Source organism: Rhea americana, unplaced genomic scaffold, assembly GCF_003343005.1.
Source record: "Rhea americana isolate MKP2758 unplaced genomic scaffold, rheAme1 scaffold_101, whole genome shotgun sequence".
Lineage (NCBI taxonomy): Eukaryota > Metazoa > Chordata > Aves > Rheiformes > Rheidae > Rhea > Rhea americana.
Window position 1 is genome coordinate 2,391,827 of NW_028185051.1, and position 15,020 is coordinate 2,406,846.

Sequence of the window (15,020 nt, forward strand, 5' to 3'; positions counted from 1 at the left end):
ACATTTTCATTCTTAATTGCTAACATAGAGAGAGCTGCAGCCCTCCTCCTTTCACCTATGCTTTCACCAACCTCTTGTTTAGTGTCACATGAAACATCCAGGACTTGTGGCATGGTAGCATGCAGGAGGCTGTGCAGCCTTTATCCCTGCTGCCACATCTGCTTGCCCTGAGAAATAAAGATAAGAAGGCACTGAAGACAGTAATTAAAGTGTACAAAAGAGTGGCTCCAGCCATTAATGTGAAAATTCTGGCACAACCCTCCTGCTACAGAAACCTGTAACGATGATGTAGAAGACTACATGGAAACAAAAAATATGTGGCTGACTCTAATTAATGACAGCCAATTGACTTACAGGGTAATCAGAAAASTAAATGTTGCATGGTTTGGGGGGTGGGATAGTCAACAGAAGATTTGATTGACATAGATCAATGGTCTCAAATGGGGGCAGATTAAGTTAGTTACTTACATTAATACTTGGGCATCTAAAGAAAGCCACAAGACCCACAGGGGTCTTGTGGCTAGAAATAAGATGTTGTTGATTAAAATGCCTAATTGTAAGTATACGTGTGCAGTTTCCAGCAGTCCAGGAAAATTTGGGGAATAATGTCTTTGACCACTAGATGCCACTGAACAGCTTTAATTACAGGCCTGCATCATGAAGTTGCAAAAGTTACAAAGTTTCCTTGGAATACTTTAGCATTTTCATTGATGGAACTGCAGCAACATAAGCAGCATTTCAAGCAGGGATTCCATGTGTCAAGCATGCTAATTCCTTGTCAGATTCAGACACTGCAAAACTGGAAATACCTGCTTCGTCGGTAGTGATGGTGAGCTCATTGCTGGCCTCACTCTTGCCAATGCGATTCTTGGCATACATGCGAATGTTGTAAGTTGAGGAAGGGTGGAGGTCAATGATAGTGGCTTGGTTTAGCTGGGGGGAAACATCTTTGGTTCTCTGAACAGAATCCCAAGAGTCTATTTATAAGATTAGAACAAGACAGACAAATAAAAAACAATATTAGTGTTGCTAATGCAAATTTTTTTTATTAAAGCACCCCATAGAAAAGGATACTGCCTTTGTAGAGCTAGCCCAAATAACACGTGCTACTACAAGCAAATCGACAAATCACTTTTCTTAACAGCACTCCTGACTGCTCAAAATGTAGTCTGTTAAGCATACGATCTCAGCCATCAATGTCATCAATGATTCTGAGAGAATTACTGCTCCTCTGCCTTTTTCGAGAGGGATGGTGAGCATGGGAAATTTTCCCCAGCTTTGTGCATGTGTGTGTTTGTTTTTTCTTACTGTTACCTCGGAACAATTGTGAAAAAGGYGTGAGTTGCTGCCCCAAAAGAACTCTCACTCAGGGAGTGCACTGGTTAATCTCATAGAAAAGGGTGGACAGGAAGTTCATAAACATGAATTAGCAGCAACAAGACAGCAAGTTTGACCCAAAACTCCAGGAGCTCACATGCAGGGCACTGTGGGAGCGCTGGCAGAGCCCCTGCTGGACACAAACTTGGAAAGCTTTGCTGGCTTGAACCTGAGGCTCAGCACCTGCCAGATCTGATGCTATTTCCCTGACYCATGTTAGGATACAGGAGCAGTTTAACATGAGAGGACATAAGGATCCTTTTAGTTGTTTGTATATATTTGTAAATGGAGGAGCACATTGTTATTTTCCAGGTATCACTCATATGCCCATTACATTAAAAAAAAAAAATCTTCCAGACATATAATAGAAAAAGGGATGAAAACTGGCTATATACAAATCTCTCATAAACCCATACATAACCTCTCCTTTTCATAGTAATATTCAATCACTGCAAGATAATAATAGCATCTATATGTTTAAAGCATCTTGATATCTCTTATGAGTTGCCATCCATCATCTCTTCCTTGGTGCATCCTATCTTCCTCCTTTAACCTCTGCAGCATTTTATGGGGGATGTCGCTGGGGGCTCTACTGTAATGTTTTACAGAATGGGATCATGGAAATTTCAATAGAAAAAAGACTAGTTTAAAAATAGAAAGCTCACTGAGCTACAAAATATTTGCAGATACTGTTTAAATCTTTTTATAAGTAGCTTGTTAAAAGATGTGCAGGCTGTCAGAATGACATCTGCTTGACTGGTAACAGGACCTTTCTTCGTTTCTCTGTATGGCTCAATTTTCCCAGAAAACCTTTAGGAATCAAATGTACTTGAATTTATTTTCCCTTTGTAAATGACTTTGCCACAACTCCTTTTGCATGAGTTCTGTCAGACATTCTAAAGGAGTTGTCTCCGTGCAAACCTGGTAGAATATGCTTTCTTAAACTTTACAAATTTCTCAAATGTGCTGATGGTCACGTGTTGCCAATGTCCGACATTAGAATAAATGCTGGTTGACACTCTCCTTTAAAATATGTCAGTWGAAAAGTGCCATAATACACCACTTGCTCTTTTAGTTGGTCACACCTGAGATTTCTCAAAGCCAAAAGCTTCACAGTATAGAAGAAAACTCCCACAATATACTAAAGCAAGAAGATTTCAGACAATATTTGATCTAAAAGAATTACACAAAAACGAGATGTTCTCTATAGATATTGCTGGCAAATTTTACATCTCTGCAGATCCTAGGAAATGGGAGAACATGTAGGGAGGTGACAAATCAGGTCTGGGATGTAGTGGTGCCCAGAAGCTCTCCTCAGCTGTCAAGAAAGACCTAGATCTAGCTGACATGTGGCAAAGCAAGCAGAAGCCAGGAAAAGATTTAGGAAACATTGAACCCACTCAGCAAAGCTGCAGTAGTCTCAACTGCAGCAGTGGGAGTATCACTGATTATTTTTATTTCTGTAGCGCTGGGGAATCTCTACCAAAAGTCAGCCTCACTGTGTTAAACCTTATACAAATACAGAAGAGCACAGAGTCTATTCCAACGTACCAGGCCAACCATAAAAAACTTTAAAAAAGACTCATTTGGTATGAAGAATGAGCAAAATTTCTCTTGATATGGATGATAATTTTCTTTACTATAATCCATATATTAACAAACTGTTTTTACTTGCCTGTTTGAAACACCGACCTGACAGTAATCTTTATTATGTGTTAACTGCCGAAACCAAGTAAACATATCTGAAAAATCCTTGTGATTCTTAGTCGATTAAATAATGACATATCATGAAGGAGAGAGATTAAAACTCACAATCTTACGCACTAAACGTAGTCATAAATTTATGACTAATACATAGATTTCAGGAGTATATTTTGATACATGTTTTTGAAGGAGAAAATAAGCCAACAAAAGTGATCTCCCCAAAACTGAGCCACTCCAGAGAGAAATAAATCAATTTCCATCCGAATTTTTTTTCAATGGGGATAAGAGAAATTGTTAGTTTTTCTTGAGAAAAATTAACATTAACAAAATTGACCTTATCATGAAGGTAACAGGAGTTCACCTGTTAGCACACAGAAGTACAAAACACAGTCCTCTTGTCTTCTGATTGGGACCTAAACTGTTTCTTCCTAAACTTTCCCTAGTGACTTCAGAATGAAAAGGATGGAGAGCATAAGGAGAGACCTAGATATTGTTCTTTTCTTCAGACCTCTTTGTACACCTCAGATGGAAAAGCCTGTTGACTACACATCACTGGTTCCTATGAATGGCCAGGTCTGTGTGCCACAGGTACATTTCTATGCAGACAGGAATTACAACTAAGCACGGAAATGGCCTGAAAGGCTGAGCTCCCACTATTCATATTGTTCCTGCWGGGCAACTAGACCCTGCAAATCTCATCTACACATGCAATAGGCAACCCCAATGCTTCTTCTAGAGGCAACCAAGTGTGTTTTTTTTGGTCTGATGGCACTGCAGGGATAGATGGGATAGATGACGGCAGTCAACTACAGCAAAGGGGCTGCCCATAYATAGATATATGTTCACTTGAACAGTCTCTGAAATAATAGAAAATTTTTGCAGTTTTCCTTCTTGAGAAGGCTAGGTGGTGTATCAAGCTCTAAAGCCATTTCTGAATCCTCAGAGTAAGCAACATAGTTAGACAGAGAATTTACTATTAGACCAAGCCTAGAAAGCTGCCCATTAACATGAACCTGTGATTGTTTTAAACAACAGAAATTTCAAATCTGGAGAACCTCTGAGACAGTGCATGAATGGGATTACTAGAGGGTAATAAATAGGTTGAAACATTCTTGTTTCTCAAACATTTGAAGCTATTTTGACCACGGAGCAGAAAGCAGTGAGCTTRGCTGGTCTTTGAGATGAGCTGGGTTCAGCAGGGCCAAGAGAGATGTTCACTGGAAGAAACATAGGCTTCATCCTTTGTTCATATGGGATTCATCCTGAACAGTGCTTCACAATGCCTGTGCTTCCCAGTCTTGTTCATCRTGTCTCAATTTTTAATACCCAGTAYGTGCCTTGTCCAGAAACATGCTCATAGTGAAATAATAGCAAAGTTAACAAAAAAAGGTTAAAAATGTTACACTGGACCAAAATTGAGTAATTACTGCTCTTTAAATTAGAACGTGAAATTCCCTTAAGAACCACAGAGTCAGAAAAGAATAATACGTACATTCATACTGGAAATAACATATATGACCTTACATGTGGAAATAGTGGAAATAGTATCCTCAAGTGTTTYTGTGAGCTATCATTTAATGCAGGAATATAAGAAGAGCAGGCAAAAGGATCATTTATTCAATGTTCRAGTCACTGAATCTTTCCTACACAATCATCAGGACCCATATGGATCACCATGACCCGTTGGCGTATCTTCTAGTAATATTAAATACTCTTTTAAAAAATCTGATTCTCACTGAACACAATTACAATATTACACAATATTACAGTTTTACTTTGGCCTTAGGAGGGCATTGCCTGAGCTTACCATCTGGAGTGTGAATGTTTTGCCTAAGTTACCTTTTGTCCCTTTCAATATCTGAAAACGTCAGTGACAAACATTCTTGATTCCCTTTTCTCCAGTCTAACTTCCCCTAACTACCCTATGCAAGTTCTTTAGTAACTGTCTTTGCCCATTCTCTCTTCTTTGTGATACAATTATGGTAAAAAAAATGTGTGCAAAAATTCAAATAACTGATCCTAGTTTCTCATAACATTCAGCCTCAGATTCTGAAAAACAATGTTTCTGTTGTTTGCAGTCAGACAAGAATAATTTGTTCTTTATAGGACATGATCTCCAGTATTTGTTTTCCTGTACAGCTAAAGAAGTATTTTTCCTACTCCAAATCTGCCAGTCACTATTTTTTATTTCTTTCAATTTTTTGAACCTTTTTCATTATGTTGTGTCCTGATATTTTCATTCAATCTGAAGGTGTCTCATATGCTATCTTACTATTGATTTATCATGCAATATTATGGAGATATAATTTTACAATACAAGTTCAGAATGATTACCTTAATCTCTGCCTGCATGCATTCAGTATTATCACTTGAGAACACTGAACTAAATCTAAAAAAGATATTTTAGAGCTCTGAAGTCCCTTAGAGCTCTAAAGTCCCCTTCCAGCACTCCTCCAATCTTAGAGTAAAATAAAGCAGCTAAATCTTCCTTGACAGAGGTTATGATGACTTATATGATTTCTTCAAAAGCATAAGCACTGTTTTAGGGTCAGAAAGTAGCCTATCATGCAAGAATGACTTTCAAAAAAGATTCTGGAGCCAGTGGGTGGTTGTCAAGAAAGGAAAAGGCTGAAAGAGAAAACAAAGAGACGTCCTTGCCTAGTCCGTATCTCCAATGATGTGATTTCTGGCCAGAGGCTCAACAGAGAATTTTACCTTTAATCTTTCAGGTATCATGTTCACTTGTACGTTACCGTTGTCATTTAAAAAGCTAATGCAAAAAGGTGATGAATGAGTTAAAATTCTTGAGTACATTCTATCTAATAACAAAAACAAAACACTATTTTTGCCTAACAATTAAAGTGAAAAGGAAATACACCAGGTAGACAAATGAAGAACAGGAAAGATGTGTAACAGTAGAACATATATATATATATATATATATAAAATTTAATTTGGTAAATTTTATAATTTTATAAACAAGTACATTCTTATGTCGCAGAATTAAAGCGAGACAGCTATAAAAATACTATAGCTGGTTTCATCAACCGAAGGCTTTCACTGATAATCTCCCATAGAGCACACCAATTTGTGGACTATGTCCCTTTACAAACAGTGTAACAAACTTCTACATAAAGCAATACAAATGATTTCTCAGTGCCTTTTAAAATCATGTTTAAAATATGAAAACATTATTAAATTGTAATTTCTTTTCTAAGCTCTTCTCAAACCATGGTTCAAGGACAGTGCTTATGTACTTCATTTTCAGTATGATCTTATGTCACAAATGTAGTTCAACCATGCGACTAGAATGTTTTTAAATTTCAATGGACAGTAGAAATTTCTGGGCTTAAGAAATACCTTGAAATATCTTTTAGAATACCTTTAGAACCTCAAGAACATACAACTACCTAATTCAGGAAAATATTATTGTGCCTTGGCTTTACGTATTAGATGTTCATTGATATGACTAGATGGTGAGCCAGCAGAAAAATACCTGCTTGCATTGGCCTGCCAATATGTGCCAATGGTCTTTTCCCTTGGAGTCTTTCCAATGCATTACTCAAAATTCATGGTGCTTCAGCAAATTACCACACAGATTTCTTTGTCTAGAACTTCTTGTGACTACTGCTTTGGCTCCTAACTTTCTGGGGAAGATGCCATGTACTCTAATACAAATAGAAAAGAACTTCTAAAAATATACCCTACAGAAAAAAAAAATTTGTGGAGACAGCTACTATTCTATAGAAAAAAAAAAGAAAATGAAAAGAAAAAATTAAAAATGAGAAAAATGTAAAAACAGAACAAAGAACCAGCTAGCAAAATCATCAAAACTACTATAATATGGAACGGTTCACTCTACAACCAAATGTGTCCTTGCAGGCATCTCAAGTAAAAGGGAAAACAGCGATTGTGAAACATAAAATCGTTACCTCAAAAATACCCCAACAAATGAAGACAAATCGTACTGTGAGATATTAAATAAACCGTGGTAAAAATTTTCATCAGGCAGTTTCTTTTACAATAGAAGTTCCATGATAAATGACTAGGAGAGAGTTATGAGATGGCAATTACTTCAGAGGAAGATTATTTCTTACCCGACTTGTTCTTGCATTCAATATCGTAGCCTGTGATTGGGCTATTTCCATCAAATCCCATGGTCCATCTGAGGGCAATACTACGTGCTCTCACCTCTCGGATTTCTATTTCAGGAGGGTCGGGGGGCTCTGAATAAACACACACACTCAGTTTTAGTCCAAAGAAAGCCCATACGGCTAATAAGATACATTAATGAGCATGGCACGGACGTGGCTTACTGATAGTAAGTTCTCATGCCGTTTTCTCCAGTCACTCATTAATATCCAGTGCCATTTAATCACCCATTGAAGTCACTTTCAAACTAAGAGCTACTCATGTAATCTTGTATGACTAACTTCCCTTTAATCTTCACATATGCAACATACAGTTGCATTTGCTTAAAAGCACTCCAGATGATTGGTGTACTCACGCTAGGGGRGATTTTTGCCATGAACGCCACATTGTACTGAAATGCAACGATGGTAGAAATATAAAGACTGAAYTTCCAAGAGCTAAATTTGGTGGGAGGAGGGAGAAAGCATTCTATCTCTTTGTGTATGCATATAAAAAAAGAAGAGTTGGAAAGTTTTAATTACACTAAGGCCTCTTTATGCCTCTAGAAAATTAAAGAGGTAAATAAATAGCATTTATACCACTTTAAATTGTCAGCTTAAATGAGCACTGGTGTAATTGAGAACCTGAGAACTGTCACCAAACTCCACCTGAATTTTTTGACAGGGCTGCTTTAGGCACTCGCTGAAAGCTGCGGTTTTGTGAAATCGAGGGAGGAGAGAAAGAATTTTGCAAGTCCTAGAAATTTGTTATGTGCATGCTCAAAGGCATACAAGCACTGGAACAAGCGTCACGTAGAAATAAGCAGTGGCCAGTGGCTGAGTCCTGCCTCTGCTCTGCATCTCAAATACTGTCATCTCAACAGCTCCCAAATTTGCTGCTGTCTGCCTGAGTGAAACCCTGAGGGAGGTGAACCCCAGCCCCAGCTAACAGAGGCTCCTAGAGTTTGGACTGAACAAGCATGTTACAATTTAYGTTGACTGATTAACCTTGAAATACTTTGTTTATAGATACAGTGCAGGTTTAATATTTCTCTAGAAAAAAGAAGGTCAGATTGCTTTTGCTTTATTTCGGACTTTGTTTTTAAGCACATTCATTCTTTAAAAACAAATGCAATCTCTTCCCTTCTCCCCAAATAAAACCTGCTTCCCCTCATCTCCATTGTTCCTACTAAAGAGATTACTGTTAAGTCTGTTTAGTAGACTGTCAGTTAGTATGTTTAAGAAAAACTCTCCTTATTCATTTGTACAGTACTAGAGAGACTCTGGAGATTATTCTTCATTTTGATTTAATTCATGATGCTGGAAAATGAGCGATTGAGAATCTCAATGCAGCTTCTCATTTCTTTGACAACTAGGAACAAGTTTACTTAGGGTCTAGAACCTCCCTCCCCCAACAGATTTCTGAGCATGGCATACACTTACTGTACTACAATAGCTGTGTTTTTTTCCTTATGTTGTCCTCTTCCTACCTTGCACAGTGAGCTGAATTATTCCGCGATCCTCCCCATAAGAATTGATGGCATGGCAGGAAAAGAAGCCAGAATCTTCACGCACAGTTGGCAAAATCTATAGGTGGTTTGAAAAGAAGTGATTGATTGAACAGCAGGCAGAGAAAATAAACAAACGGCTTTTCTGTATGGTGCAAGAAAAATTACACTAACTGCTTTACTTGACAGTAATAAACAGACATCGTATGTTATACACATAACTACATAAAGTCTACATAGTAAAACATCCAAACTACAGAGATTATCAAGACTGGAAACACCTGGGTTGAGGAAGCAGGCTATATGTGTAGTCAGGAGCTGGAGCACCACCTATTCCTGCAGTTTCTCATTAGGAACCTTGTTTCCAGTTACTCGGAACTTTGCCAAGTATTTAACAGTTGGCTGAAATTTCCATACAACATGGTGCCCCTGCTGCCTCCAAATTTTTCCAGCTATTTCTGAAAATAATTCAAATGGTGGAAGTCTGTGTGGAGGAAATAAAGGTTCAAACACTGGTGACGAACCCTGTAGTATTCAGTACGATGCCTCATAATAAAATTTTGTGCTTTTTCTTTTCAATTTGCTATTTAATAACATAGAAATTAAGGCASAGTTTTTAAGTACATGGTCATAATGATATTTTTCTACAGGACCACTGCTTCATTCACTGTACAAAAGGGAGAGGGATTTTTTTAAAGAGCAGATATTCAAAATATAGTTTTCCTCTCATCRTTCAGTGTGCTGCTCCACACTTTATTTACTACACACAGTTCAAACTGTGCCCTGAAGACAGACTTATTCATTTCCTCATATCTTTTTCTGTGGCACTCACTCACCTATGCAATACTCATTTCAGAAACATTACTGAATTTATTTTCATAAACCCTGCCATCATGAGGAATATTACCACCATTTCGTATGGGGAATTAAGGAASCAGACATATGAGAACGTTAGTGGCTGCTTGACAAGTTGCCACATGTTAGCTGAGCCATGGTAACTCTGCGTGCTCTTTAGTCCTCAGCAAATGCAAGGTTATATGAGCATAACTCATTCCCCACTGGCTAAGATAAATAGATTTATTTCCCACTTGCCCCAAGCTACAAGCATATTGGAGAGGTGCCATCTGAGATGTGGTAACCTGTCAAGCTGTGGTAAGTTACACACAATGCTGAGCTTTAGGATAGAAAGAGTAAGACAAAAAAATCCAGAGCCCAGTTTGATACATCTAAGGCCTCTTTCCCCCTCTCAGAGTCCTTAGTAATAAATAGCATTTCATGTTTCATAATATAACTTCCATTGAGTTAAGCTGCAGCTATGAGGGCTTAGTACTTCTGCAAATCAGACCCCAAGGGCTCAAGGCAAGTACCTAGAAAACAAAGAACACACAATTATTGGCCACCTGTGAAAAGTTTGGTTTCAATGATCAACCTTGTATCACACAGTGTCTTTCATTACTCAACCCTAATTCAACTCCAGAGAAATTCCAAGTCATGCCTGACTGAGGCAGGGGTCCTGCAGAAAAAATAAAAGCTGAGTATACAACTAAAGATTACATTATCATGCACACATGCTTGAATTAAAAGCTTAAGAGACAGCCTTAATCCTAGTATTTTCTATTTTTTTGAGCACTTTCTCTCTCAAAAGTCCAAGTTTTTATATGTAACTCACATATGGATGTAGAATTCCACTACTGTATTCAACTGCTTTAAAACATAGTTCTCTGAGCAGGCCTCCAGCCTTCCAAACAGAAATACTATTGTGCATACACTATCTTATGAAAGTCAGTAAGACGGCTGAGGGCAGAGAGGTCTAGGGGTCTATCCTACAACTAAATATTATTCATAACACAAACATGCTACTATGCAAAAATTCACCTGTAGAACCTATCCTTCCTCTGAGAAGTCAATGACAAAGCTCTCATAGGAAGTGAAAATAAATTTTTACTGGATATCAGCCAACACAATTTTGGGCTAGTGAAGAAAGGCATATACTTTAGGATTTACATTACAACATAYAGACAGAATTGACACAGAGACAGAGATTTATCTCTCTAAGCCTGGTAAAAGCATATTTTTAGAGTGTGAATGAAAAATGGAAACCRAGATTTCTGAGTGAGAATTCATGTGATTTTTTGTTTTAAGTTCTTTTAGATTTCCTAAAGGCACATGCAGACATATAAAGGAGCAGACTGGTAACCTGTTCTTATCGACAAATTTTAGATTTAAGTGGAAAAGGCTGCATTTTCCTATACGGGGAGCAACATCATAGCGTCATTCATTTGAGGTGAAACGAGAACAGCACAAACTTCTTGGGCTTCCATGGTGTCTGGAGGGTACTGAAGTGCCCCAAACAGCAATGCCACTCACGTAGCACCTCAATCTAATCCAGGTCAGCCACTTACRAGTTAACTTAACCCCATACATTGATTTGCCAGGCAAATCATGACTCATGACTGTCACACCACCAGAGCACTGCCTGTCACAGAAGCAAGAGTGAAGATGCAGGCTATGACCACCTGCCAGCTGGCTAAGGGACTTCTGCTACAATATAAGGTGTTTTGATTACAAGTGGCTGCTGTAGATATACTATTTGTGTGTCTACAAGTGCCCTTTCCTTATACTTTACTTTGAATCTAGTGACTAATTTGACTTTATAAAATGGTCTGCATATGGCTCACAAGCACCAGTGAAAGGGAGAGAGGGAAAGTACTTTAAAATACAGCACTTTTCCGTCAAAATTGCTTACTGATTTTGATACAGTAAAGCCTGACTCACAGCACACCTACAGGTGTTCACTCAACCATTATCAGTGGCATACTCAAAACTGAGCCATGCTGCCCCAGCAATGATGGCCAAGGCACGAGACAAAGTGAAACGGTGGAGGGGACGAGAGGAAGGCTCACTTGCTGCCTCTGGGGCATGGGAAGGTGCAGATGGTGAGTGCTTTTTGTGGGAGGGAGATGCAGAGGTTTCCTCTACCTCCTCTTGGTGGCAAGAGCAGTAAGCCCAACTCTCCAGGGCTGCGCAGCAGTAGTGGGGCTCTGGCCTCCTGCCACCTCCGAAGCCTGCTCTAGTAGATAAGCGCCACTTCACCAAAGCCTTGTCCTGGCCTGGGCTGCACACAGTGATGCTGGGGTCAGGAAACCTAGGCAGGGATGGTTGGACCCCTTACTGAAACCAAACCATGCCACGCTCATACACCTAGCTGAGTCGTGGATCACTCTGTCTTCTTACCTGCAGAGTAGAGATCACTTCATCTCCAACCTCCTTGGTGGAAACAAGATAACGGGACATTTCAGGGTTAATGATGCGATCCTCTTTTTCCCAGCGGACTATGATGGGTTTCTCTCCATGGGCTGTGCAGCTCATTTCCTTCTTTTGACCCTGTGTTGCCAAGGTGGTGTTTGGATAGGAAGTTATCATAGCTGGGACTAGAAACAGACAAAACAACAAAGATCATTCTTCAGTGAGATACCTACTCGGACGGAGGGCCAGCCTTCAAGTCTGGAACTAATTCAGTCTGCCTCTATTTGACCAGATAGCTAAAAATGTGAGAAATAAATATATTTTCATTTTTATCTCAGAGAATCTTCTTAAAAGTGAGGATGGGCCTCAAGGGGAACTTAGCAGCAAGAAGCCAGGACCAGGCTGCGTAGCTATAGAAGCAGAAGGTGCAAATCCTGGCTCCGTTTGCWTTGATGCACACAGTACAACTTTTAACATAAATAAAATATGCACAGACACATAAAGGTACTATATGCAACAAACATTCAGCTATGGGATCAGTAAGGAACCGATAGACATTTTTTATTCTTTCTGATGAGCTAATCATCAGATCATATATTCATCAGATACATGCACAAAGCTAACAGTAAGTGCTTTTACCTGTTTTATTTGTTGACAGATATATGCYCTACCACTGTGTACAATAGTAGTGGCCTATCAAAATGAAGGCCCATTAAACTAGAAGCTGTACAAAATTAAAAGAAAGACTATGCATCAAACAGCTCACTGTGCTGAGCTTGGTGAGCATACAATTAAACTGTACTGAACTGAACATATAACTAAATTGACAATAAACATAGCTTAATTTGTGTTTAAAATATCAGTAAGTAGGTGCAGAACACTTTGATTGTAATTGTCAATCACTTTATTAATTATTCAAGATTAAAAATATTTAAAATTTGAAWAAAGCCCTCTCTTACTAACAATAATTGTCTGAGAAGCCAAGTATTTTCACATTTTATCATGAAAATTTTCTGAAAAGAGAAATAAAAACTTCTCATATTATTTTATTGCAAAAAACCAGAAACCTGGCATTTTTGTTGTCCTCAGTAGTCAGACTTTTCCCTTGCTACATGATTTGTCCACCAATGAATAGTTCCTGGGAAGAATCAAAGTGTTAAGTCTATCTCAGTTATGATCACTTCCCTCCTTGGGAAAAACTGGAAAGTACAGAAGTGCTCTCTTCTGAGCTGAATCGATCCACTCCTTTCGAAGCATATGAGGTGGCAATAAAGAGTTCCTTCACTAAGCTTTTACACTCCAGGGCTGCCTCCTGCAATYGTCCCATTCTCCTCATTTTTATGCATGAGCACTTGCCTCTTCTTATCAGAACGACTTACTCATTCCATTTGAACTTCTCTGGGCCTCAATTTTCAAAAGATGACATTGGCACAGAACCTGGTTTGAGGCCTTCTCAGTATTTTCTCCTGCAGAGATTGCATCTATTGCTATCGGACAGCAAAAAAATCCTTATTTAAATGAATTACTATAATTGCAATTTTGAAATGTTAATGTTTGGTGGCATGACCTTTTCACATGTCAGAGCTATTGATGCTTGGATATGACAATATGTCAGGATGCAGCCTTTTCTGTTCAAAGGATTCCTGAACCATAACAAACTGATTTGARAAATAACTGGGCTGGGGAGCTGTGGGTTAGATTTACGAATGGAATCTAATTACAGAAAGAATTCTTAGGAAGGTCTTGTGTGAGACATGAAGCTCTTTAAGCACTGATATGCATTAGTGACAATGTAAGTCTTGTTTAACTATTTGGATATTAGATAATGATTAGTTTTGTCAAAGGGAAGTATTCAAAGAGAAGAAATGATGAATAACAGGAATAGAAAATTAGGATGAGTCAGATTCCAACTTCTAGAAAATGAAAATTGGTTCAGCTTTACCCGGAGTCTTTCCAGGTACTGGTGGCTGAAATCTTTCCAGCCTCCCGAGTCACCTAATTGTCTCTTTAACTGCAGTCCTCTTTCCCATCAGTATCTCCTATTTCAAATTTTCTTTCACCCTCTAGTGACAGAGAGAGCATKTGTTTAGTCCACCCAGGAGCTAAAGGACAGCATGTGCTTCCCTATGAGGTGCTCAACTGGTCTGGGTGCACATGCCTCCAGGCTGGAGGGCTCAGCAGTCAAAGCACGTGAGCCTAGCAGCTGGGATGTCTACCCTCCTCCTGCTTCGCTGTGCATCAGCACATAGTGGGTATCCACATACAACAAGAAGTCTGGATTTGAATTTAAATCCCACAGTTCTCAAGAAGTCTGTCTCAGAGACTCCCTCCCAGTTTTCACTGTCCTAACAAATATCTGCCAGGAGTCCCCTGATGGGTAATAGTGCCAAATCAAGCATCTTGCTTCCCTTCTAAAAAGCAAGTGCTAGTTTATAAAGCTCACATTTTCCAATAAACTTTCTTAATAAGAGCAATATAAAATTGTGTAAAGAAAGATGACTTTATTCTGCAGATATCTTTATCCCTGCTTATCCTTCCTTTCCTCTAACATAATCTTCCACACTGATTCCCTATTGCCATAGTAATGCCTTGCAGCTAAATATTTCCTCTTTCTCCAGAGCTGATTCTTTACTCTTCACAATTTATCTGCAATTATTCTAAACCATAAGCTCTTCTTTTTATCTTCCTTTATGTCATAAGCTTTTTGGTAACAAAGCCACATTCCCAATGATATTTTAGAAACTCTATTTCTTCATCCTCTATCTTTAATCAAATTACTGATGCAAATAGCTGAGTTAAATAACCTGGCTCTTTACTGACAAAATAACCTGGAAAACTGTATATAAACTGAATATATACCACATATATACAAGATGTTCTCTTGGGATGTCCTCAAGACTCAAATTCAACAAGACACAAGTGAAGGCATTTAGAAGTATATCGAGACCACTCAGATGTCATAAGTGTATGCATCCTCTTATATTCCTTCAAATATGCATTACATATACACATATATATTAAAATATATAACCTTTATAAATATAAAGGTTAATTT

General features: G+C 38.5%; 1 protein-coding gene across 1 annotated transcript in view; it reads right to left on the minus strand.

The window, feature by feature from the left end:
• DSCAM (DS cell adhesion molecule) overlaps window positions 1-15,020 on the minus strand; it is a 391,004-nt gene that overhangs the window by 101,236 nt on the left and 274,748 nt on the right. The window contains exons 14-17 of the mRNA XM_085305248.1: window positions 11,954-12,150; window positions 8,702-8,798; window positions 7,179-7,307; window positions 810-977 (exon numbers count right to left, since the gene is read on the minus strand). Coding sequence (XP_085161374.1) covers window positions 810-977; window positions 7,179-7,307; window positions 8,702-8,798; window positions 11,954-12,150 — 591 coding nt within the window. The remainder of the gene's footprint in view (window positions 1-809; window positions 978-7,178; window positions 7,308-8,701; window positions 8,799-11,953; window positions 12,151-15,020) is intronic.